Below are 27538 nucleotides of genomic sequence, written 5' to 3' on the forward strand. Positions count from 1 at the left end.
TTACAGGCAACCCCTAAGGTATGATAGAGCACTTAATGACTACTATCATGGACATTACTACACAACCCCCAAAAGCTACATACAGACCTATTTCAAACTTACAACACACACAGCATCAAGGGGATAGATAGATAGATGCAGATGACACCAAACTGGCAGGAATAGCCAACACTCCAGAAGATAGGCTCAAGATACAGAAGGATCTTGACAGACTTGAACATTGGGCACTATCTAACAAAATGAATTTCAACAGTGAAAAAAGTAAGGTTCTACATTTAGGCAAAAAAACCCAAAATGCACAGGTACCGGATAGGTGGTACCTTGCTCAATAGTAGTACCTGTGAGAGGGATCTTGGAGTCCTAGTGGATAACCATTTAGATATGAGCCAGCAGTGTGCAGCACCTGCTAAAAAAGCCAACACAGTTCTGGGCTGCATAAACAGAGGGATAGAATCAAGATCAAGTGAAGTGTTTGTGCCACTTTATAATGCCTTGCTAAGGCCACACTTGGAATACTGCATTCAGTTTTGGTGATGTAAAAAAGATGCTGAGACTCTAGAAAGAGTGCAGAGAAGAGCATCAAAGATGATTAGGGGACTGGAGGCTAAAACATATGAAGAATGGTTGCAGGAACTCAGTATGTCTAGTTTAATAAAAAGAAGGACTAGGGGAGACATGATAGCAGTGTTCCAATATCCCAGGGGTTGCCACAAAGAAGAGGGAGTCAAACTATTCTCCAAAGCACCTGAGGGTAGAACAAGAAGCAATGGGTGGAAACTGATCAAGGAAAGAAGCAACTTAGAAATAAGGAGAAATTTCCTGACAGTTAGAATAATTAATAAGTGGAACGACTTGCCTGCAGAAGTTGTGAATGCTCCAACACTGGAAATTTTTAAGAAAATGTTGGATAATCATCTGTCTGAGATGGTGTAGACTTTCCTGCCTGGGCAGGGGGTTGGACTAGAAGGCCTCCAAGGTTCCTTCCAACTCCGTTGTTATTATTATTATCTCTGCTGTCAATTATCCTTACGACCAACTGGAGAGACGCTACAGCACACCTGCCTATCTATTTCCCCGCGGCTGAGTCCCCATAGGCACTTGGCCTACTTTGTCACCCCATTAGTTTTCACACTCCTTCCAATCCCTGGTCACCATTCGTTCACTTACCTTTTGAGGCTATCCAGACCTCAGGAAGGCAGAGTATGGAAGGCCGCTCCATTGCTGGGCCACGTGACACAATCAAGAAAAAATACTGGCAGTTTTGCTTTCTTGCATCCACCAAGGTTACCAATGGTGACACAAAGCTAGTGTTTGTAGCACTGGAAAAGTATAGCAGGAAAGCAAAACCCCCAGGATTTCTTATTAGTTGTCCCATGTTGAAGGCCAGCATTGAAACGGCCTTCTCTACTATTGACTTCCTGAGCTCTGAGTATTTTCAAAAGATAAGTGTGAGATTGTGACACAGTGGGATAGGAATGTCCAAGGGTCAGGAAGCAGAGCATGTGATATCTCAGAAGGTGAGAAACCTTGGGAGGTCCAATGCAGGTAGCCTGTGTCTGCACTAGAAGTCTCCATCCGAGTCACTATTTAACGACCCACACATTTATTTAATAAATGCATTGGGGAGAGTAGAGATGTGGGGGGGGGGAATTAATGATGTGGTTCAATTAATGTTTATCCCAACTTTTGACAGTAATGGGCAGGCTCCGTGACTGTTTTAACTCAAGGAGTACCTGCAGAATATTACTTGTAGAGAGTGGGATTTGTATTAATAAAATAGTACATTATATAAGTATTATATAAATTCTTATTTATATTCTTATATAAAAATAAATATTATTTTTAAATTAAGTGGACTGCAATGAAAAATTGCATTGCATCTATGGACCATAATACTGCATATAGCTCTAATAGAGTAAGGGAGTTTCAGGACAGAAAAAAAAAATACTTTCATGACCCCATCTCTAATATTCTGTAAAAGGCTCTAATGCCAAAACATAGGCGAGATTTCTAATTTGAGGTTAAATTCTCTTAAACAAACTTTAATGAAGCTCTAATTCATCTGATTGTCCCAATATGGAACATTCATCAGAGGACTAGCAACTGAGGTACATCAATCATATCCCAGGAGCCATGGTGGCACAATGATTAGAATGCAATATTGCAGGCTATAACTCTGCCCACAGCCAGGAGTTCGATCCTGATCAGCTCAAGTTTAGTTTAGTTTACTTTATTGTCATTGCACCTTGTACAACAAAATTAAATGCCATCTTCAGTGTACATTATAAGTATAAAAATAAAACACAAACACACATCCTTCACATTCTATAGAATTGAACTGAAAACCCCTATATTGCACTAATATTGTACTATACAGTAGAATTAAATATGGTTACTGCCCTGGGATAGAAGCTGTTTTTCAGCCTATTTGTCCTTGTTTTTATTGTCCTGTACCATCTGCCAGATGGTAATAGTTAAAAAAAAAGGGTGCCCAGGATGAGGTGGATCTTTAAAAATGTTTTGAAGTTTCTTAAGGCAGCGGGAGCTATAAAGCTCTTCCAGAGAGGAAGGGGCAACCAATGATCCTCTGGAAGGACTCAGCTTCTGTTCTTCCAAGATCAGTAAAATGGGGATCCAGATTGTTGGGGATATTATGGAGGAGTATATAAATCTAAGTGCTATTGCTATCATAATTGAGCTGAATCATGCTTCAGATACAACCATGAGAAGGTATCATGGTGTAAAGTGGTTTATGAAGAATGAAATTTTTTTATAGCATTGCAGTAAAAAAATGAAAGGGAAGGAAGAATATTCTGATGCAAGTTTTCATGAATTATTGCTTCAGAACAGTTGACCATCAGGATAATTTAAAAGTGTCACCTTTTTAACTTTAGGGTTAAAATATTAGTTAACATTGTAAAGTTTCATTGCAACAAATGACTCATGAAAAATAACTAAAATCTGTTATTTTTTTTTAAACTTCAGCAAAGAAAGTGATCATTAATTCTGGAAGAGGACGACATTGGTTGCTTGAAACTTGTGTGGCCTGTAATAATTCTGAAAATGCGGTTTTCAAGATTAAACAGTTCTCTCCAATACACAATCAGTATAATCATTAAAATATCTCTATGTTTAAATCAAGTTTAAACGCTGTCACCATAGTTTCAAGTTCATCACATAGTCAGGGCCAAATAACAAAAACAGGAAACCACAGTGACAGCTTTAGCTAACATGTGCATATTTTGTTCACATCTTCATGAAATGGGAGTTTTCTACATTAATCTGCATACCTGTGACAATTCTTTTCTTTTTTTCCCTTTCCTTCCCCTTCCTGGGGTATATATATGTTACTCTTACAAATCTTCCCATCTCTGGAATTTAGTGCATATTGAGCTGACAGAGCAGAAACTTGCGTTGTATTAAATAACCCACTACTTAAAATATTTCTTGGATCAGCCTCTTGGATTTTTTTTTTTTTGCTTACAAGTTTCTTTTTGCAATGATCACATTTTTTTCAATTTGTTATAAAAACTATCCTACTGTTTTACAGTTTTATTAACTTCATTTCCATTATCTGAAACTAATGCAAATTTCTGTATTGACCAGCTAAATAAAGTGAACCTTACATATATTTTTAAACACATGCCTAGCATAAAGTCATTTTTATTGTCAAGTATTGCATCTTTCCTTACTCCACTACACTATCTATCATATCGCAAGATCTCAAATGGACAGCTAACATCAAAAACATCATTAAAAAAGGACAACAAAGAATGTTCTTTCTGCGCCAACTCAGTAAGCTCAAACTGCCCAAGGAGCTGCTGATCCAATTCTACAGAGGAATTATTGAGTCTGTCATTTGCACCTCTATAACTGTCTGGTTCGGTTCTGCAACCCAACAAGAAAAACACAGACTTCAGAGGATAATTAGAACTGCAGAAAAAATAATTGCTACCAACTTGCCTTCCATTGAGGACCTGTATACTGCACGAATCAAGAAGAGGGCCGTGAAAATATTTGCAGATCCCTCGCATCCTGGACATAAACTGTTTCAACTCCTACCCTCAAAACGACGCTATAGAGCACTGCACACCAGAACAACTAGACACAAGAACAGTTTTTTCCCGAAGGCCATCACTCTGCTAAACAAATAATTCCCTCAACACTGTCAGACTATTTACTGAATCTGCAGTAATTAATTTAATTTAATTAATTTAATTAATCGTTTCATAGTTCCCATCACCAATCTCTTTCCACTTATGACTGTATGACTATAACTTGTTGCTGGCAATCCTTATGATTTATATTGATATATTATCATCAATTGTGTTGTAAATGTTGTACCTTGATGAACGTATCTTTTCTTTTATGTACACTGAGAGCATATGCACCAAGACAAATTCCTTGTGTGTCCAATCACACTTGGCCAATAAAATTCTATTCTATTCTATTCTATTCTATTCTACTGATGGATAAATATAAAATTCATTCCTTGAGAGGTAGCTAATTAAATCTTGAGATTTACTAACTGCTTAAGATATCTATATTTCAGTATTTGAATTAGCTGTGTAATGGCTTCTTAGTTGTTTCTTTCATATTTTTTAGATTATTTCTATATGATTGTAGAAAATAGCAGAAGTAAGAACCTCAGGATAATCTATTAAGCTATATATACTGAAACTTTCTGATGAATCTCTGCCAGTGGAATTTGGATGCTCAGGATTGATGTTCTTCTAGAAAAGTGATAATCTAAGACTATTTTAAACAAGTAACATAGAGAAGTTTACACTTACTTCTGCCGTTATCTGAAGTGAAAATAAGAATGTGAAGAATGAGATTTGAGTTCCAAGAGGAAAAGAAATAAATTCAAATGAGAAAAATTAGTTAAGATAGGAAGATAATGCTTCATTTCCCTTCCTAGATCCTAATTATCCTATGGTTTGAGATGGATAAATTGCTTTCTGCTTTAGCTTAGGAACAGGTTCCTGCTCCAGAAATGGGTGCAATTGACACAAAAAATTAATCTGTGCAAAGACCTCCTAGTCATGGCTTACCCTGTTCCAGCAGCAACCGAGAGTCCAGGAGCACCTCTTGATAAAATAGCAAGTCTGAGAAAGTGTTCCCCTATCAACAATGACAACTCATCCCACTTCAAGGAGCCAAAAAAACAAGCAACTTCAACTTGCCAATTTGACAGACTTTGTCCTCCAAGGGGCCCTGAAGTGCTCATCTTTGGTCTCTTCCTTATTCAGAAGGGATTTGTTATCCAAAACAGGGCCACCATCTTCAGATATAGTAAGAGTGATAAAGCATGCTTCTTTGCTCTTAACTTTACTTGGTCAGCTTTGTCCTTTGTCTTTTATGGTGAGCTATATATCACTTCCTTTGCTTATCTCCCAAAAATTCTCTGTAAACCAGGCAGCCATAATCACAGAGAGTTAACAAAGGCACGATCCAATCAATCCAATTATTTTGGACAGGCCATGCAAACACGCCTAACCTTTCTGCATTGGGAAACAGTTACCGAAAACTCTAGGGTCAAGGACTGATCCAGTATTATCCCACAACCTCAGATCACTTTGCCATTGCCCTGAGACAAAAACAGATTCATGTGTAACATCTGCTGGGAACTGGGCTTCAATTTCACAAAATGTATTACATCCAGCTGGGGAAGTAAAAAGTCACTACAGCCTAATGAGTGATAACCACCCCACCCTTATCCTTTCCTTTCCTTTCAAACCCATGATGGCACATTTCTGAGATGAAATCACTCCTGCACCAAACATTTTGGTGATATCTGCATGGTATGTTTTGGCAATACCTACCTGGTCAGCCCCCGCATTCACAATCCAATTATATATGAGACAGGCTTCATTACAGGCTGGCTGGGGGATTCAGCAGCAACAGTCAGAGTCCAGGGCATTGGAGGCTCCAGAGACCAGGCTCTGGGCAAAGCATAGGGGCTGGAACGCAACAATAATAATATGCACTAGGTTCCTTTCCCTCCCCATCTCCTACCAATCTACCCATGCATCCATTACCATGGATTAACTTTTCCAACCAATGTTACATTAAGATTTCTCTTCATATGATCACACAAAGACACAAAAGCATAGGTTTTCAAAGAACTTTAATTCATTTCCCCACAAGTTAGGGCACAAGTCATTATCTGGGGAAACTACAGTTTCATTGTACTTCTCAGAAACTTAGGACAATAGCAAACCATGTGCTTTTCTACCCTCCAATGAGTAAAGTTTAAGTATAGTAAACTTATAAAGAATTATAATTTTGGCCAGCCACATCCTTTGGTAACTGAAATTTTTCTCTAAGACTCCATTGTCTTAAAATAACAATTTCCAATTCTAATTTAACTAGTTATTTTTAATTTTTTCCTCCCAAAACATTCTAGTTTTCCCTGGACTGAGAGTGTAATTCATTTCCAAACAAGCATGATAGATATATACCAACAGGGGAAGGCATTACTTCCAGTTAAATGTCCCTTCTGTGTAGAAATCAGTGATGTCAAAAATTATTTTTAGAAAATGAAAAATTGATAAATATTTAAGTAAAAAATGCTTAAGAGTACATATAAGCAGCTTACTTAAAAAAATGGTGCTCTTCCCATTTGAGGCGTTTTTTCCGGGGTTGCACCAATTCATCATCTGAGTCATCTGTTAGGACTGGACTAGTTTTATCAGAATGGCAATAAGGCTGAACAGAGAACTTTCTATCTGAAAAAAGTTTCTCCAAAAGTTCCTCAAAATAAGAACTTAGTTTCATTCCAGCATCAGCTACTTCAGAATCAGGCTGTTGGAGAAATTAAACATATTAATAGTGTTAGGATAATATATTTCTAAATGAGCTACATAAAATATTGCTAGAAATGTTTGTGAATTCTTGTTTTGCAAACAGACAAATAAATCTCAAGGACTTTGGCAACACTTCTTTAGGATTTCAGGTATGCTGTAACTTTCATATATTTTATTATAGTATTTATAGTACAGGTAGTCTTCCACTTACGGCTACAACTAAGCCCAAAATTTCTGTGGTAAGTGAGACAGTTGTTAACTGAGTTTTGCCCCATTTTATGACCTTTCATGCCACAGTTGTTAAGTGACTCACTGCAGTTATTAAATTAGTAACATAGCTGTTAAATGAATCTGGCTTCCCAATTGACTTTGCTTGTCAAAATGACCCCAGTATATTGCAACTGTCATAAATATGAACCCAGTAGCCAAGTATCTGAATTTTGATTACATAACGATGGGGATGCTGCAGCAATTATAAGTGTGAAAAATAGTCATAATTACTTTTTTTAGTGTCTTTGCAGCTTCAAATGGTCACTAAACAAATGTTTTTAAGTTGAGAACTACTTGTACTGAAATGGCAAACAAATTTTATAATTTGTAATTAGATATATTCTATTATTTCTTGTTAAGAGAACTGGTGTATGATAATTTATAATTACATGGCTCTGTAATTTATCATGGCACCAAAATTAGACTCCTGGGTAGAGCAGAAATCATAGCCGAACTGTAGGTTGGAAGATTGGCATTCACATTCTGGCCACAAATGTGGGGTCGCGATTTTAGTAGATTGTTGCTGCCATCACTATTTTCCAAGATGTGGCTCACCTGTCATCCACCCTCACTCACACCCAGGGCTGAGTCTTTCACAATACCAGTTAACAATTATGGTTTGTTAGTAACATATATATAAGAATATATTATACTCTTTTTTCACCTCATTAAATTCAGCACAATTTTGAAATATTAGCCTGAAATCAGCTATAACATCTTCTGGCTTTGTATATATTATGTGATGTGCTTGCAATCTCTTCTTTATTGTTGACAAATCCATTGGCTTCTTAATTATTTTGTAGTAGTCAGGCACCTAAAAAGAAATAGGTAAGTATTTTCAGAAGTTCAGTTTGGGTTTGTTTTTCTGTTGTTTGGAATTAAAAAAAGTTACATTGCAGATATTTAGCCAGATGGCCATTAGGTGTACAGAAATGTATTCCTATGTCATCAATGAAAATATATGAAAGAATATATTTTCAGCTGTAGTAATTCTAAAACAAATAGCATCTGTATCGCAGATGAATTTGTTTATTTTATTAGGCTTAAAAGCCATTCCTTGCCAGTGCTCCAGGAAGATACTTGACTGATGGTATCAAAATCAATAACCATTTAGATATGAGCCAGCAGTGTGCAGCAGCTGTTAAAAAAGCCAACACAGTTCTGGGCTGCATAAACAGAGGGATAGAATCAAGATCACGTGAAGTGTTAGTACCACTTTATAATGCCTTGGTAAGGCCACACTTGAAATATTGCATCCAGTTTTGGTCGCCACGACGTAAAAAAGATGTTGAGACTCTAGAAAGAGTGCAGAGAAGAGCAACAAAGATGATTAGGGGACTGGAGGATAAAACATATGAAGAACGATTGCAGGAACTGGGTATGTCTAGTTTAATGAAAAGAAGGACTAGGGGAGACATGATAGCAGTGTTCCAATATCTCAGGGGCTGCCACAAAGAAGAGGGAGTCAGGCTGTTCTCCAAAGCACCTGAGGGTAGAACAAGAAGCAATGGGTGGAAACTGATCAAAGAAAGAAGCAACTTAGAAATAAGGAGAAATTTCCTGACAGTTAGAACAATTAATAAGTGGAACGACTTGCCTTCAGAAGTTGTGAATGCTCCAACACTGGAAATTTTTAAGAAAATGTTGGATAACCATCTGACTGAGATGGTGTAGGGTTTCCTGCCTGGGCAGGGGGTTGGACTAGAAGGCCTCCAAGGTCCCTTCCAACTCTGATGTTATGTTATGTTAAGTTGGACCAGGAGGATTATATTTTCCCTATCCCAATCCTGCCATAGATCATCTTCTGCGCATGCCCAAGATGGCGCAGTGAAAACTCTTCGTAGGAACGGGGGAGCGGCCTTTTTCGGGGGCCTGGGACCGGGAGATGGTTATTTTTACCTTCCGGTCCCAGCCCCGGCCGGGGGAACATCAGGAGCGGCGAACGGGGTGAGGCTGGACGAGCTAGTGGCCTGGGGACGATCGGGCCGGCTGGCGTTCTCCAGGCTCCTGCTGGGGCGGCTGCTGCGGCGGCTGCAGCTGGGCCTCCGAACTTCCGGGTTTTCGGCGGCGGCGGTGGCGGCGGCAGCGGCTTCCTCAGGGGACTGGGAGCTTCTTTGTCATCGCTCTCTGTTATTGGAGAGCCTTTGAGCTTCGGCGCTGGAGCCTTTTGACCACCAGCGCTTCTTGCCATCTTTGCTGGTGAGGCTGGTGAGGCCTGAGATGAGATGAGTGGCAGGTATCAGCGTTTTCTTTGGGCCCTTGTGCTGGGGCGCTGGCCGCGGCGGTCGCGGTGTAGCTTTTGGGTTGCGGTGGCGGCGGCTGCGGCAGCGACCTCCTCATGGGACAGAATTTTTCCATCAACGCTGGAGAGGCAGAGGGTCGGACTTATGAGAGGCAGAGGGCCCGAAGAGTCATCTGGAGGGCCCAATCCCTTGAAAGGGAGTTGGAGCTGGAGGTGAGGTTGGCCCTCATTTGGACCCTCAGCAGTTTGGACTAGGATGGCCCATGGTGGCGGCGTCGGCGTCAGCTGGGAATCCTGGCTGTCGCCGACGCGATGGCCTTATCATCTGATGGGCTTGTCCTGGATTGTGTCCCTCACTAAGACTAAGACTAAGACCAAGATTAAGACTGTGATTAAGACCATATATCGTCTTCTAAACATCATTGGTTGGCTAGACTGGCTCAGAGGAGAGTGGCTGATTCGATTGGGTGTCATCTGGACCTAGGACGAGTGGTGGCCGCTGGGTTTGGAGATGGAGTAGCGGCCCCATGGAGCCCTAGATGTCCGCGGTCCGTCCTGCCAGCCTGAGAGCCCGTTTTGCTGTGGTTGACATCTTGACCGGCTTCGATGGGCTGCTTACCGTACTTTTTTGATATGCGAAGATTTTCAACTGCGGACCTTTTTGCCCTGCGAGATTCCCCTCTCTCGCAGGTTTGGCCCTCCACACTACCGAGGGCCCACCTTGAGGACGGGTTTTGGAACCCCGAGAGCTGGCATGCTAAATCCAGGAGACTTAGGGGATTTTTAACTAATTGTTTTAATAGATTTTTAAGGGAGTTTTAATGGGATTTTAAGGGTGAGGGATTCTTAAGGGTGGGAGGGTAGGGCGGTGTTGGGGAAACCCGGTGGGAGTTTTAATGGAAATTTTAAGGGGAGGGAAACCGACGGGTTTGGGTTGGGGGTGGGTGGGAGGGTTAGGGTGGGTGATGGGGGTAGCCCGTTGGGAGGGAAACCAGTTCCAGCGCATGCTCGTGGCGACTATCAAATCGGTTCGGAGGTTATGGGGGGGGAGTGTGTTCCTTTGTGTGAGGGTGAGTCCATCTGCACGGTAAGTGGGAGGGGCAGATATGGCGGAAGGGGGGGATCGCATCGGTTTAGGGGGTCACGCGTTCGATGTATACAGGCGATTGCGTGCCCCGATCCCCCTGACTTCTCCCGTTCCCCGGATGGTCAAGACCCTCAGAGCCTGGGCCTTCGTCTGATGTTATGCAACGCACGGTCCGTGGCCAATAAGGCCCCCCTAATACTTGATCTGATTCAGGGGGGTGCCGCGGATATTATAGGCGCACGGAGACCTGGTTGGGCACTGAAGGCGTGCCCGGGGTTGAGATGCCCCCCCGGGGTTCCCGTGCATTCCATCAGCGGAGGGCCCAGGGTAGGGGTGGGGTGGTGGCGGTTGTTATTAAAGAGAGTCTAGAGCCGAGGGAGACCACTGTACCTCAGATTGCCGGGTGTGAATCCTCTTGTGAGGTGGGGTCATAGATGTCAGATGGGCTTGCTGGTCGCGTACCTGGCTCCTTGCTGCGTGACAGCGGCCCTGCCCGAGCTCCTGGAGGTGCTTGCCGGGGTGGCAGTGGAGACCCCCAGACTTTTAGTCATGGGGGACTTTAACTTGCCATCTGCTGGCTCGTCATCGACAGTAGCTCGGGAGTTCATGGCCTCCATGACGGCCCTGGACCTGACTCAAGTAGTGGATGGCCCTACTCACATCGGGGGAGGCACACTGGACCTGATTTTTATCTCTGGTCAGTGGTTGAAGGATCTGGACTTGGGAGATATAGTCACAGAGCCTTTGTCATGGTCAGATCACTCTCTCCTTCGCCTGGACTTTCTGACCGCTACCCAACACCGCAGGGAGACGGAACCATTACGTTGGTACCGTCCCAGGCGCCTGATGGACCCAGAGAGGTTCCGGACGGAGCTTGGGCCATTCCCTGAGGGTCTGGCTCACGGCACGGCAGAGGAACTGGCCGCAGCCTGGGAACGGGCTGCGGCTGGGGCTTTAGACCGTGTCGTGCCTCTGCGGCCTCTGACCCGGCGCAGATCCCAACCGGCTCCTTGGTTCTCCGAGGAGCTGAGGGGGATGAAACGCCGGAGAAGACGCCTAGAGAGTTCTTGGAGGTCCAGCCGTTCAGAGGCTGATCGGACACTAGTTAGATCCTATACTAGGACCTACCTAGTGGCACTGAGGGAAGCGAGGCGTTGCTACACCTCCTCCCTCATTGCGTCGGCAGATAACCGCCCAGCTGCCCTGTTTCGGGTGGCCCGCTCCCTCCTTCACCAGGGGGAGCGGGATGACCCGTTGCAGGGACGTGCTGAGGAGTTTAACGGTTATCTATACGATAAAATCGTTCAGCTTCGGGACGGTCTGGACCAAAATTGTGGCGATTCGGACGGGGCGTCTGAGGGCGGTCTTGGTGATATTGTTTGGGATGAGTTTGACCCTGTGGCTCCGAGGACATGGACAGGTTGCTGGGTAGATTGAATGCCACCACATGTTTACTGGACCCGTGCCCCCCCTGGCTGGTGCTGGCCACTCAGGATGTGACACGAGGCTGGCTCCAGGGATTACGAGCGCTTCCTTGTTGGAGGGAGTCTTTCCGGCCGCTTTGAAAGAGGCGGTGGTGAGGCCCTCCTCAAGAAGCCTTCCTGGACCCGCTGTTTTAGGTAATTATCGTCGGTCTCCAACCCGCCGCGCGAAGGTTGTAGAGAGTATGGTGGCATATCAGTTTCCCCTGCACCTGGAGGAAACTGTCTATCTAGACCCGTTCCAGTCCGGCTTCCGGCCCGGTTACAGCACTGAGACGGCTTTGGTCGCGTTGGTGGATGATCTCTGGAGGGCCAGGGATAGGGGTTGTTCCTCTGCCCTGGTCCTATTAGACCTCTCAGCGGCTTTCGATACCATCGACCATGGTATCCTGCTGCGCCGGCTGGAGGGATTGGGAGTGAGAGGCACCGTTTATGGGTGGTCCCCCCCCTACCTCCCCGACCGGCCGCAGACGGTGTTGGCGGGGGGGCAGAGGTCGGCCCCGCGGCGCCTCACTTGTGGGGTGCCGCAGGGGTCGATTCTCTCGCCCCTTCTGTTCAACATCTACATGAAGCCGCTGGGTGAGATCATCAGTGGCTTCGGTGTGAGGTACCAGCTGTACGCTGATGACACCCAGCTGTACTTTTCCACACCGGGCCACCCCAATGAAGCTATCGAAGTGCTGTCCCGGTGTCTGGAAGCCGTACGGGTCTGGATGTGGAGAAACAGGCTCAAGCTCAATCCCTCCAAGACGGAGTGGTTGTGGATGCCGGCATCCCGCACAGTCAGCTGAGTCCACGGCTGACTGTTGGGAGCGAGTCATTGGCCCCGATGGAGAGGGTGCGCAACTTGGGCGTTCTCCTGGATGAACGGCTGTCTTTGAAGACCACCTGACGGCCGCCTCCAGGAGAGCTTTCCACCAGGTTCGCCTGGTGCGCCAGCTGCGCCTTTCTAGACCGGGATGCCTTATGCACAGTCACTCACGCCTTGTGACGCCTCGCCTGGATTACTGCAATGCTCTCACATGGGGCTCCCTTGAGGGGCATCCGGAGGCTTCAGTTAGTCCAGAATGCAGCTGCTGGTGATAGAGGGAGCCCTCGTGGCTCCCACGTGACACCTATCCTGCGAGGCTGCACTGGCTACCTGTGGCCTTCCGGTGCGCTCAAGGTGTTGGTGAACGTCTTCAAAGCGCCCATGGCATAGGGCCGGGCTATCTACGGGACCGCCTGCTGCTACCGAATACCTCTCACCGACCCGTGCGCTCTCACAGAGAGGGACTCTCAGGGTGCCGTCGGCGCGACAGTGTCGCCTGGCGACGCCCAGGAAGGGCCTTCTCTGTGGGGGCTCCCGCCCTCTGGAACGAACTCCCCCCAGGACTCCGTCAACTTCCGGACCTCCGAACCTTTCGTCGCGAGCTTAAAACTCACCTATTCATTTGCGCTGGACTGGGTTAGTTTTTAAACTTATGGGTTTTTAATGGGTTTTATTCTAAATTTTAATTATGGCCAATTTAATAAGTTTTTTAATTATATTTTAATCGTATTTATATTGTATTATTTTGTATTTTTTATCAGGCTGTGAACCGCCCTGAGTCCTTCGGGAGAAGGGCGGTATAAAAATTTAAATAAATAAAAATAAAATAAATAAATCCACAAGAGCAATAAATACAAATTCAATTCCATACTTCTACACCTAGTCCAAGTCTTGATAATCTATTTCTTCCAAGTCTTTGCCATGGCAGCTACACCACCTCTAAACAACTATCCCCCCAAAAGGAAGATTAGAGACTGGCTATTAGTTATTTAAAATTGCCAGGTCACGCAATAGCTGGGAGTGTGTTGCCACCGCCACCTTCAAGGCTGATGGCACCATGGATTTCTGGTTGGGCTGATAATGTTAGCTGATCTCTCTTCTTGTCCCTTGATTCTTTTTTTCTTTAAGTAGCATGAAATCCTATGCTACATAGCAGTATTTCATCAAACTGGTAAATTAAGAATATTTATTTATTTATTTATTTATTTTATTTATTTATTTATTTATTTATTATTCGAATTTATATACCGCCCTATCTCCCAAGGGACTCAGGGCGGTTTACAGGCATATAAAACATCAATATCAATATACAAATTAAAATAATCCTTAAAAAACTTATTCTAGCGCCCGAATAATTAAAAATAAAGATATAAATATCAAATATAAATATTAAAATCAATTTAAAACCCCTCTAAATTTAAAAATCTAAGCCAGTCCTGCACAGATGAATAAATGTGTCTTGAGCTCGCGACGGAAGGTTCGAAGGTCAGGAAGTTGACGGAGTCCTGGGGAGTTCGTTCCAGAGGTGGGAGCCCCACAGAGAAGGCCCTTCCTGGGCGCCGCCAACCGACACTGCCTAGCTGACGGCACCTGAGGAGTCCCTCTCTGTGAGAGCGCACGGTCGGTGAGAGGTATCTGGTCGCAGTAGGCGGACCCGTAGATAACCCGGCCCTATGCCATGGAGCGCTTTAAAGGTGGTCACCAAAAGCTTGAAGGGCACCCGGAAGGCCACAGGTAGCCAGTGCAGCCTGCGCAGGATGGGTGTTATGCGGAGCCACGAGGCTCCCTCTATCACCGCGCAGCCGCATTCTGAACTAACTGCAGCCTCGGATGCCCTTCAAGGAAGCCCCATGTAGAGGCGTTGCAGTAATCCAGGCGAGACGTCACAAGGGCGTGAGTGACCGTGCAAAGGGCCTCCCGGTCCAGAAAGGCGCGCTACTGGCGCACCAGGCGATCCTGGTCGAACGCTCTCCTGGAGCGGCCGTCAAGTGATCTTCTAGAGACAGCCGTTCATCCAGGAGGACGCCTGTTGCGCACCCTCCATCGGGGCCAATGACTCGCCACCGATGGTCAGCCGCGGATTTAGCTGACTGTACCGGGATGCCGGCATCCACAGCCACTCTGTCTTGGAGGATTGAGCTTGAGCCTGTTTCTCCCCATCCAGACCCGTCGGCCTCCAGGCACCGGGACAGCACTTGATAACCGTTGGGGTGGTCCGGTGTGGAAAAGTACAGCTGGGTGTCATCCGCACAGCTGGTACCTCACACCGAACCCACTGATGATCTCACCCAGCGGCTTCATGTAGATGTTGAACAGAAGGCGAGAGGATCGATCCCTCGGCACCCCACAAGTGAGGGGCCTCGGGCCGACCTCTGCCCCCTGTCAACACCGACTGCGACGGTCGGAGAGATAGGAGGAGAACCACCGATAAGCGGTGCCTCCACTCCCAATCCTCCAACCGGGCGCAGCAGGATACCATGGTCGATGGTATCGAAGCCGCTGAGAGGTCTAATAGGACCAGGGCAGAGGAACAACCCCTATCCCTGGCCCTCCAGAGATCATCCACCAACGCGACCAAAGCCGTCTCCGTGCTGTAACCGGGCGGAAACTGGACTGAACGGGTCTAGATAGACAGTTTCATCCAGGTGTAAGGAAACTGATATGCCACCATACTCTCAACAACCTTCGCGAGCGGGTTGGAGACCGGACGATAATTACCTAAAACAGCCGGGTCCAGGAAGGCTTCTTGAGGAGGGCCTCACCACCGCCTCTTTCAAGGCGGCGGAAGACACCCTCCACCAAAGAAGCGCTCGTAATCGCCTGGAGCCAGCCTCGGTCACCTCCTGTGTGGCCAGCACCAACCAGGAGGGGCACGGGTCCAGTAAACATGTGGTGGCATTCAGCCTCCCCAACAACCTGTCCATGTCCTCGGAGCAACAGGGTCAAACTCATCCCATAAAATGTCACCAAGACCACCCTCAGCCGTCTCACCCGTATCACCGCAATCTTGGTCCAAACCATCCCGGTTGAACGATTTTATCGTATAGATAACCGTTAAACTCCTCAGCACGTCCTGCATCGGGTCATCCCGCTCCCCTGGTGTAGGAGGGAGCGGGTCACCCAAACAGGGCGGCTGGGCGGTTATCTGCCGATGCAATGAGGAGGAGGCGTAGCTACGCCTCGCTTCCTCAATGCCACTAGGTAAGTCCTAGTATAGGACTTCACTAGTGTCCGATCAGCTTCTGAACGGCTAGACCTCCAGGAGCTCTCTAGGCGCCTTCTCCGCGCTTCATCCTCTCAGCTCCTCGGAGAACCAAGGAGCCGGTTGGGACCCGCGCCGGGTCAGAGGTCGCAAAGGCACGACACGGTCTAAGGCCCCGCCGCGCCCGCTCCCAGGCCGCAACAAGTTCCTCAGCCGAGCCGTGAGCCAGACCTCAGGAAATGGCCCAAGCTCCGTCCGAACCCATCCGGGTCCATCAGGCGCCTGGGACGGAACCAACGAATCGGCTCCGCCTCCCTGCGGTGGTGGATGGCGGTCAGAAAGTCCAGGCGAAGAAGAGAGTGATCTGACCATGACAAAGGTTCAATGACTATTTCCTTTAAGTCCAGATCTCTCAACCACTGACCAGAGACAAAATCAGGTCCAGAGTGCCACCCCAATGGGAGTAGGGCCATCAACTACTTGGGTCAGGTCCAAGGCCGACATGGAAGCCATGAACTCCCGAGCTGCCGTCGATGACGAGCCGGAAGATGGCAAGTTAAAGTCCCCCATGACTAAAAGTCTGGGGGTCTCAACTGCCACCCCAGCCAGCACCTCCAGGAGCTCGGGCAGGCGGCTGTCACGCAGCAAGGAGCCAGGTGCGTGACCAGCAAGCCCATCTGACACCTATGACCCCACCTCACAAGAGGATTCACACCCGCAATCTGAGGTACAGTGGTCTCCTCGGCTCTAGACTCTCTTAATAACAACCGCCACCCCACCACCCCTACCCTGGGCCTCGGCTGATGGAATGCACGGAAACCCGGTGGGCACATCTCGACCAGGGCACGCCTTCATTGCCCAACCAGGTCTCCGTAACGCCTATAATATCCGCGGCACCCCTGAATCTGATCATGTATTAGGGGGGCCTTATTGGCCACGGACCGTGCGTTGCATAACATCAGACGAAGGCCCAGGCTCTGAGGGTCTTGACCATCCGGGGGACGGGAGAAGGGGGGGGGATCGGGGCGCGCGATCGCCTGCAGACATCGAGCGCCCCCAAAACGATGCGGTCCCCCTTCCGCCATATCTGCCCCTCCCACTTACCGTGCAAATGGAACCACCCTCACCAAAAGGAACGTAATCCCCCCCTATAACCTCCGAACCCATTACTAAACCGCCACGAGCGCGCGCAAGGACTGGCTCCCCACCCGGCGGGCTACTCCCAATACCCACCCTAACCCTCCCACCCCCCCTCCCCGACGGGTTCTCTCCCCTACCCGTCGAATCCCTGGTTGTAATGTACAACCAGCTATAGCTGATTCTTTTATTCTAAATCCGTCAACTAGAACCAAGAAAGCTCAGTGAACTACAGCTGTATCAACCCACTCATCTCTATCAAAAGCAGCAGCAGAAGACATCCTGCTGACTTATGAAGCCAAAAGAACTGTTTTTCTTGAACAGTTACCACAGAGCCTAACAAAAATTTAAACAGATTGAGGAAGTCTCTAACTAAGGCGTCAAATTAAAAACCAGACGATGACAAAATGTGCTACTTACAATCTTTTAAATAATTATATTACTTTCCTGCAGTTTCAATTATGTAGAAAAAAATCTGTGTATGATTGACACAGAGAATATTCCTAAACAACCTGCAGTATAGAATTTATGGAGATCTTCTTTTTCTGCCTGTTGATTTTTTAAATTGAAAATGAACATCTGTATAAAATACCCATACAAAAAAGTCCGGGACTGGAGAACCAGTTTACATATTGCTACTGTTCAATTTGTTTGTAATTGTACATATAAAAGATGACATTCTACACAGAATTAGACAAAAATCAGAAAAATCCTACATATAGTGGGTTTGTAGAAAGAATATAGTACCTATTATCCTGATTTTACTAAGGAGACTACACACAAGAGAAGAAACTTTTCCAAAGCATACGATTTTGCTAAAATTGCACAGCTGCAGTTTAAAGAATGTGGTTCCTGTTACATTTTCTGTTAACTATCAGGAAGAAGTAAAAGAGTTTCAAAATCAGCTGGTTTTTTTAAAAAATGGGACTTAAAGCTGATACGTCTGTTCTTTTAGATTTTTATCTATTAACAAATAATAAAGTGTCATCATTCAATCTTAACCTGCAAAAACTTTAATATATATATAAAAAACCTTTTGGATATTAAGAACCTACAGAAGGGCAAGTTTTATTACTGGGTGATTTTCCTTCAATCCTCAGGAAAAGCAGTTTCATGTAAGTTTAAGAACTTGGTTGAGATTTCTTTAAGAAATTGGACAACCATTTGTCTGAAATCGTATAGGGTTTCCTGCCTGAGCAGGGGGTTGGACTAGAAGACCTTCAAGGTCCCTTCCAACTCTGTTATTCTATTCTATTCTATTCTATTCTATTCTATTCTATTCTATTCTATTCTATTCTATTCTATTCTATTCTATTCTATTCTATGTTTGGAAATAAACTGCAAAAGGGTTGAGTGGGACATTAGTTTTGGAGAGTTCTTAAATGGACTAAGGGGCCAGATTCACTGGAAATAAGGTTATAAAATAATATGTGTTTTGTTTAAAATCCTCTTAAAATAAATGAATACTCTGAATTTAGGAGTAAAACATTCTTTCCCTGGCAAAATGTCATGGATTAGAGAAAAACATGGTAAAAGAGACCTTGAAGGCTGACTACTAGAAGCAACTGGAAAGAACTAAAGATTATAATTAAAGGAGAAGACACAATATTATAGAATGGAGTCTGTATTTTTAAGCACAATACAGAAATCTTCCTGTTTAACCAATAATGGGTACAAACAAATATCAGTGATTAGTAGTAAAGTTAATAACCTACCGTGGGAGGAACTGGATCTTGAAAAGCAAGGCTCATTTCATGGCAGTAAAGGTACAGAAGTAATCTTTCACATTTCTATATATTGAGACAGAAATAACTAAAATTATTTGGGACATCAGCTTGAAAGTTTACAACAACATTGTAAACTATATAAACATGCAGTCTCTAACATAATAATGAATTTGCTCAAAACCTTGACTATTTTTCTCATCCCTTGATGGATTTTTTCCTACCAATATTTTTGTTTAATATTCACAAATGTGAAATATTTCATTTGAACTTCTGAGACAACAGATATTTCACTGATAAAGGCATTATTTTATAAAACTATGAAGGATTAGCTATACCCTGTTTTCCCCAAAATAAGACATATCCTGATAATAAGCCCAATCGAGCTTTTGAGCGCACGGCAATAAGGCCAAGTGCTTATTTCAGGATTCAAAAAAGTATAAGTCAGGGTCTTATTTTCGGGGAAATACGGTAGCAAGTTCAATATTCCATATCAAGTACCCATTTGTTATTTGATGGTATTTATGTAAATATGGTATATTTATTGATGGTATATTTCTGAAGCAAAAGAAACTCAAGTTTAAATTAGCATAATATTCAAGAGGCACACACTGCTCTAATTCTAAGTGTTGAGTAGTCTAAATTGGTAGATATGCAATCTATCCAGATATCACTGTTAAAAGTGCTGAAATAGATAGCATTAAAATCATCACAACAGCACTCTACAATAGTTAATAAAGAAAAGTTCAAACGCTTGAAATGTACATGTGCATGGCTAATAGAAAATCAGAAGCATTGAACCTGTGGCGCAGTATTGCAGGCTAGAATGCATATTGCAGGCTAACTCTGTTCATAGTCTGGATTGATCTTGACCATCTCAAGGTTGTCTCAGCCCTCCCAAGGTTGGTAAAATGTGTACCCAAATTTTTGGGGGCAATGTACTGACTGTAAATAGTTTAGATCAGTGGTAGTCAACCTGGTCCCTACCGCCCACTAGTGGGCGTTCCAGCTTTCATGGTGGGCAGTAGGGGTTTTGTCCGATACCGAAGCACTTTCCTTTTTTTTTTAATTTAATTGACTTTTTAAAAAAGTTTCATAGCATTATTTAAAAACATTTTCATTAGGTTTTCATAAAATTCCCCGTGACAATTAAAATTTTTGAAAATATACTATTTGTATCGCCCGTGCATAAGTTTAGTTCATAAGTGAAACCAAATGGCACTATAGTGCAACCGCAAACAAAAGAGCCTCGTCCCAGAATAGCTCGCGCATCTCCCCCCATCACCACCCAGCTGTAACAGACAAGCAGAGCTGGTAGCCGGCGCCCCCCCACAAAAACCCAATCCACGATGCACGAGAGGCATGCGCAGACAACAATACACAGCGCATTACTGTGGAACCGGTGGGCGGTTAGAAAATTTTACTACTAAGAGAGATACAAAAGTGGGCGGTAGGTATAAAAAGGTTGACTACCCCTGGTTTAGAGGCTTGTAAAGTATTGTGAAGTGGTATAAAAGTCTAATTGCTATTGTTATTATGTATTTTTGTCTCAGATTCTCAATTAATTTATTATTTTTATTATCTTGCACTTTTTTTTTCAAAACTAGTTTGTAGAATTAACACAATACAATGAAATTACCCTCTGATCTATTGGTGCCAAGCCCGGACCGCCTTCCAGTTTTCTTTTTTCTTCAGAAACAAGGCTTGAGACACCACAATCATATTCTACTTCGGGTTTAGACAAATCACGGCAGAATGTGCAAATCCATTCACCACTGGGGAAAAAAGAAGAAAAAAGAAGATTGACATAAGCTTCCCATTTTTGCATTCTGAATGCTTGCAAGCTAATTCTTTCACTTATCTTTTACAATGAATGTTAAAAGTTAATACAGTAGTTACAATGAATGTACAATGAAGTTACAACGATGGAGAAATTGCATTGTTTGATTTTGAGATTTTCTGTCAATCAGATAGAGAATCCCCAATCACTGAGATGGTAGCTATTAAAATAGTTATCCTTAAAAAAGATACAATTACTTCTGAGTGGAATCAAATTGTTCAAACATTAAAATTCTTCTCAAATGAAACTGAAGGATACAAAAGGTCAGACTGACCTGTTTCCTAAATGATTACTTCATGGTTTTATGGGAAAGAATAAGACAGAAGACTAGAATGTTCTTAATATGCCACTCTCTACTTGCCACCTCTACCTCCTCCTCCCAAGATCACAATAATCCATATCTTTGCTGCAATAGGCCTGTGTGAATAGTTTTCTATTCTCAAAACAGGAGAAAGAGAGCTATCTAGATGGTAGAAAAAGCTGGTAAGGGCCATTCCCAACTAGCTTTGACAAAAATATTTTCTTAGTAATCCTTAGACAATAAGAAAACAAAGTATTGGTTATGAGTATTACAATTGCTGCCCTTACTTATCACATTTCTACACCATCCAACACACTTCCCTGCCCACATCTATTGAAAGAAAGCACCAGAAACAATACCATGGATATCTTTGGGATTTAATAGGGAGACTGATTTACAGCTCTTAATGATTAATAGCATTAAATGGAAAGCAGAGATCCCACAGAAATATAACCAACTCAAAAGAGGTGTTCTCCTTATATAATATACATACTTAAAGTCTATTATTTAGTTGTATAATAACTGAAGTTGGAAAAATATTGAGACAGTTGATTTTTAAGCAGCATTCTGTAACAAAAAAAGGCACTATTCTAGATTTATTTGTTATACATTAAAATTGGAACAAATACAGCTGTTGCATCCAGGTGCATTTCTTAGCCTACATAAATATGGGCAGGAGCTAAAGATTGGAAAACTTTCTGCAATTACACATTCCACAGTGGTAGCTTGTTTTATACATCCACAGACTAAACCTCATACTGCTGATTCCAGTTTAGCTTTAAAACCAGGTGCAATCATTTAAATAATGTTTGAGTTCATGCCATAGATAAGCATGGCTTTAGATTTACCTTGGAAAATTCCTGAGTGTAGGAACATGACATGAAAGGTGGAACACTTTGGGGCATTTATCACAACACAAAAGTTCTCCTCCATTCTGACATACTGCACACCAATCCTCGTTTGGATCATCATCTTTTCTGCCATCTTCACCATGTGGAGATCCTATCCATGTTGCCTTGCCATTGGATGGTTGGTCACCAGTACTGTCTGGTGCTTCTGTTCTCAACACTGATGCTTCAGAGGAGAGGCTGCTATTCAGTAACACTGAGGGAAGAATGGTTCTTGGGAACCTAGACTGTAGACAGAAAATATCTAATTTCATCATAATGAAGTATCTTTTTTGCAGACGTTAATATATACACAGAGAATCATGCCTCTTTGACAAATTTCAGTTAGATATGCCCTTATCAAAAGTATATTATATGAAAGATTTGAACATATATATATCTCAGATTTTTAAAAAAGCCATCAAGACTTCATTAAATATTTTTCATCATAGCCTTATACAAAATGCTTCTGTGGAAAGAAAATCGTCTCCTCCTACCACACAGTCTTCCTGTCTCAATTAGGACAAAAGTTTTAAAATCACAAACTAGAGTAGATTCTAAACAAATTGAAAATGCAATGGGAAACATGAATGTAATTGGATGAATATTCTGTCCTATCTGATCTAAACCTGAAAACTTTTTGCTAAAATAAGGAAAAAGCTGCTTTCCATAAAGAGATTTTGATGAACAAATGATAAAATCACAACTGAACAGGGTGGTTGTCTACAAAGCACTATTTCTCAGATACTGGCTAAATGCGCTTTCTTGGAATTTCTAGAGGGCATGCTTTTGTGTATTTTTGAGGAACAAAGGCAAGGTTTTCCTATATAAAAGCCTTACAGGGAAAGGGTCACCATATTTGCCTCTGGTGGCTTTGGGGCCTTTTGGCCATAAATAAAATTAACATTGATTAATACTGCACTCTCCAAACAAACGACATTTGTTTCTAAGATTTTTTTAGCAGAAATATTGTATAGCTCAACTAATTTATGAATTTAGTGCCCTTTTGTATTTAAGACTATTTTTCATAATTGTGATTACATTTTGATTACGGGATTCTTCATCTGTTTCCTGCTTCACTATGACAACTGGGAAATCATAGTTCTCACTTGGTACACCAGACTCTTGTTTTATCCTGATAGGCTCTAACATGACCACAGGGACTCTCTGGGTTGAATCTGCACCTGATGGTTTGCCAGAAGAAGTAGAGCTATAAATGAAGTAAGAAAAAAAGAAGAAAAGTTCAAATAGATTATTAAAATAGGTTTTGCGCTTTTTGAATTAGAGTACAACAACACTGCTTTCAGAAATTATTGCTTGTATAAGGTGGGAAAAATCGATTTGTGCCATAATTTTTCTATAAAGTTCAGAGTTCAATCTTGGTAACCCAAAGCCTAATTAATGTAGTAGTCTGACTGAAATTATGTATTTTCAAAAACATTAAACATTTTTGCATACATTTCAGCTATGCTGAATACATTTCAACTACAAAATTAAAATGGGTGTATTATCATACAAAATGATAAAAAGAATAATAATTTCCTTAATTGTCTATATGTATTTTTGCTTCATTTAGGTAAAATATTGTCTGCTTTTTTTAAGCCAATTTTTAAATATTTAAAATCTAACCTTTTCAGACTATCATCTAAGCTCTTTTTAATTAACAATACTTACATTTCTCTTGTTTTTTGTAGAATTGATATAAAATTTATCTTCATATCATATATCTTCTTTGCATAAATTATGGTTTGTGTTTTTTACCTTGTATACTTATCCCTACCAGCTTAATATACCTTGCTGGCTATTGATGGATGTTCCTGTTTCATGGCCATATTGGTTCGGAAATTCTTGAAAATATAGCCCCACATCCCCAAAGTGTAAAATTTAGGGAAGATTGTGCTAATCTACCTAACTTTTTTTATCAGAATCTGTATTTACTAACATACCGTATATACTCGAATATAAGCCGATCCGAGTATAAGCCGAGGTCCCCAATTTTACCCCAAAAACTGGGGTAAACTGGGGACTCGAGTATAAGCCGAGGGTGGGAAATGAGGCACCTACCGGTTGGGGAAACCCTCCCTCCCTCAGCTGAGAAGGCTGGCGGCTCCCCCGCCCCGCCCTCTCACTGCACCGGCAGGGCTTCCCCGCGCCGTCCGGTAAAATGTGAAAAAAACAAAAAAACAAAACTCGAGTATAAGCCGTATATACTCGAGTATAAGCCGAGGGGCTTAAAAAACAACAACACTCGAGTATAAGCCGTATAGACCCGAGTATAAGCCGAGGGGACGTTTTTCAGCACAAAAAACGTGCTGAAAAACTCGGCTTATACTCGAGTATATACGGTAATCTGCTTACCTGCCTCGACTTCCTACGCTAGAGGCACTGGGTGAACGCATTGGAGGATGGACACCAGAGACAGTAACCGACCCTAAATCATCAGGGGAAAAATCATCAGGTTAGAAAGAAATCTTTGCATAATACCTATTAATATTTGAAATACATATTAAACTGCACTTTAAATATCAGCAAATTATCTATTCTTTATTTTTTACTTAAAACTGAGAAACAAAAACAAACATCCATTCTTCATAGTTTCAAAAAACAATAACTTTCAGTGGCCAAGATGAAGGATTGTTTTATTTTTTTCAAAGACTTTCATTTTTTGTTGTGCTCTAGCTGCTGATATATATTTTTTTAATTATAAACAGCATCGCCTTCATGATTGCCATAATCCTCCCCATTTTAGTTCTGGTTTACTACTTAAGCGAAGAATCTCTACTTTTTATATTAATTTAATTTTATATACGGTTAAAATTCTTTATCTTCTATTATTCCTATATTGTCTTTTTGTAAAAGCTCTACAAATCTTTCTATAACTTCCCTTTCACCATAGTTATTTGGCAACCAGCAAAGCATTATTTCTGCACTAGTTATATTATTTCCATGTGCAGTTCGCATCAAAAGGAGGCTTGGGAAGGTAAGTAGAACAGTGGGGGGAGGGGGAAAAATCAGCTGTGGCGTGCTATCTTGGGAACCTTTTTAAAAACTTTTTTAAAGCATTTTTTACTACCAGTTCGGGTGAATAGGTATTAAAAATGATTTTAAAAAGTAAAGAAAAGGTTCCAACAATCGCACGGCACAGCTGTGATCTTGGGAACCTTTTCTTTACCTTTTAAAAGCATTTTTTACTACAAGTTCGGGCGAATAGGTAGTAAAAAAATGCTTTAAAAAAGTTTTTAAAAAAGGCTCAGAAGATCACAGCTGTGCCGTGCAATTGTCCGAGCTCTTTTTTTTTTACTTTAAAGCATTTTTTTTACTACCAGTTCTCTGGAACTGGTAGTTAAAAATGCTTTAAAAAGTAAAAAAAAAACACAACAACTTCCAACGAAGCTGATTATCTATATTTTTACATTTTTTACTACCGGGTGAACCAGCCCAGACTGGTAGTATTTCACCCCTGCTCCTTCCCAATGATTTAGATCTTGTTTGTGCCTAACAGTGTAATAATAAGAGTTTTAAAAATGAAAATAGCTGTCATACCAGAAAGTCCTGGAGATGGAACTGAAGAGTTAGGAGACTGCACAGTTTTGCGTGAAGATTGTTTGGTTTGGGTGTGCTCTGCAAATGCCTCTCTCTTCCCAATACTTTCCAATGTAACACTTCCTGAACAGTCAATCTTAATATAATGAGAGACAGTAAGGATTCTAGATAGGAAAACATTAACTCACTACTTTTCAACAAAAAGCAATTACAATTTCCTTTAATAACAAAGCGGACAGTCTTGTATTGAAAGTTATGGTTGTTTGGAACAGAAGACTTACAGGAAATTTAAAGGCTATACAGATGCAAGCTTTAATTGGCTGGAAAAGTCATTAAGAATATAAAACACATTGGAACTTGTCTGAAAAGGATTAGAATATTAAAAAGACACTTGTAGAATGTGCTCTAAAAAAAGTCACTACTTTATGCACTAGCTATACTTTAATCCCAAACTGTATGGCATAATTCCACCAAGTTTTGTATTAGAATACAGCATGCTGGAATAATAAACCTTTTAAAAAAGACAAAAAATATAGCATTATCTCACATCTGGTAAAGAAGGCAAGATACAGGAACCACTCATTGTTGAATTAAGATCAATCATAGATGGAGCAAAATTCTTCCCATCATTTCCTGCAGCACTATTGATAGTGGGACTGGAGGAAGTTGAAGTTGTACTGCTAGCACTCGACGAAGTAGCCAAAACTTGACCACTGTGGATCTGCCACTAGAAAAAGGGAGAGGAGGAAAATAATTTATTTCCTAATCCATGTACAGGAGATATCAAAGCTGCATGGAACGTTGTGGATAAGGATTAATAGCACTCTGCTTAATTATTAATCTTAAAGTTGATAAAAGTAGCTTTGAAATGAAAGTGTAAAAATTATTCCAAATAAGAAATACATAAGCAAACCAACAAACAAAAATGTGCCTCCTTTCTAATAATATAACTATTGAGCTGACTGATTTATCTTTCTTCTAGATAGCAAAATAGATTTGATAACATATTTTAAGTTCTTTTTTGGATAGTATGATATAATATACATCACATGGAGAATGTACCTGTTTAATGGCTTGCTGTGCCAAAATTGCCATTTGTAGTGGAGATGGCTTTACAGATGCATGTGATATGCTTTGATTTTGAGGAAACCTCACTGGCTGAGCCAGAGGAACTGGTCCTATGGATTTGAAATTGTGATTCTGAAAGTTTACCAAACGTGGAGGTGGCTGCTGGAAAGACAAAAGCAACGTTCTTAGCTAACAGGTCATTAGTATAACAAATATTTTCCTAAATGTTGGGGAAAGAAATTATAAAAGATAAATCATTTTGGGGGTGGTATTCATTTCCAATATAAAGCAGTGCAGCCTGAAAAAATAAGAGTTTCACAATCTGTTTAAAGGGGAAAAGTTACATAGAAGCCTGAAAAGGGAGTGGCTTAAATCTATTAATATTTTAGGAACTCTAGAGTGGCCCCTGAGCTCCTAGGATGAGAAAAATTATATACCTATATAGTGTAGTCAAATGCATAAAATGTTAATCTGTGTAATAATGTTTTTGATGCCTCCTTGCTAACTTTACCTTTTCCTCTGAATAATGTCAAAATAGCTAAATGTTTTCTACTCTGGACTTGACCTAACTTACCTGAGGAGGCAGAGGAGGTGGTAGTGGTGGTGGTGGTGGAGGAGTCTGATGCACGGACCCTACAATTCTAGGTTCTGGGAGCCCCACGGGACCTGCCGTCCGCTGTGCCTGCTGCCTCTGAGCAAGCACTTGCTGCTGCATGTGCTGAAGTCGAAGTTGAGCTAAACTGATCTGCGTTGGGAACTTGGATAGTTGATTTGAAGGTAAGCCACTCTGTGGCTGTATGTTTGGTTCCGTCACGGGGCTTTTAGGCATATGAAGTGGGAGTTCACTATCTTCAATTACCAAAGAACCTGAATAAAGATAATTATCTTTCTAAGTTACAATTTTACTACAGATAACTCTATCACAATAATAGCAATATAGACTATCACAATAATAGCCTTTCTGGCATCATTGACAGCCCTGTGTGTTAATCATTGTTAATCTATAACTACTTTGTTAGACATGATTTAATTGCTTGAAACAATATAAATGCAAACTGCCAGGTACAGGTAGTCCTCGACTTACAGCAGTTCATTCAGTCACCATTTGAAATTATAACAGCACTGAAATAAGTGAT

The 27538-nt window shown here is 42.3% G+C and overlaps 1 protein-coding gene across 2 annotated transcripts in view; it reads right to left on the reverse strand.

Annotated features, from left to right (window-relative positions):
* Positions 1 to 6115: 6115 nt before the first annotated feature.
* The window catches only part of TRIM24 (tripartite motif containing 24), a 74103-nt gene continuing 52680 nt past the window's right edge, over positions 6116 to 27538 (reverse strand). Inside the window, exons 9-19 of one of the 2 annotated variants that reach the window (XM_058189922.1) lie at positions 26977 to 27269; positions 26397 to 26561; positions 25882 to 26061; positions 25335 to 25470; positions 24150 to 24222; positions 22833 to 23001; positions 21753 to 22039; positions 20403 to 20538; positions 18755 to 18829; positions 7744 to 7893; positions 6116 to 6807 (exon numbers count right to left, since the gene is read on the reverse strand). In XM_058189922.1, coding sequence (XP_058045905.1) covers positions 6598 to 6807; positions 7744 to 7893; positions 18755 to 18829; positions 20403 to 20538; positions 21753 to 22039; positions 22833 to 23001; positions 24150 to 24222; positions 25335 to 25470; positions 25882 to 26061; positions 26397 to 26561; positions 26977 to 27269 — 1874 coding nt within the window. In that variant the 3' untranslated portion in view covers positions 6116 to 6597. Of the gene's footprint in view, positions 6808 to 7743; positions 7894 to 18754; positions 18830 to 20402; positions 20539 to 21752; positions 22040 to 22832; positions 23002 to 24149; positions 24223 to 25334; positions 25471 to 25881; positions 26062 to 26396; positions 26565 to 26976; positions 27270 to 27538 lie in introns of both variants that reach the window. The other variant, XM_058189921.1, reaches the window with a different exon arrangement.

Source organism: Ahaetulla prasina, chromosome 7 (genome assembly GCF_028640845.1).
Source record: "Ahaetulla prasina isolate Xishuangbanna chromosome 7, ASM2864084v1, whole genome shotgun sequence".
Taxonomy (NCBI): domain Eukaryota; kingdom Metazoa; phylum Chordata; class Lepidosauria; order Squamata; family Colubridae; genus Ahaetulla; species Ahaetulla prasina.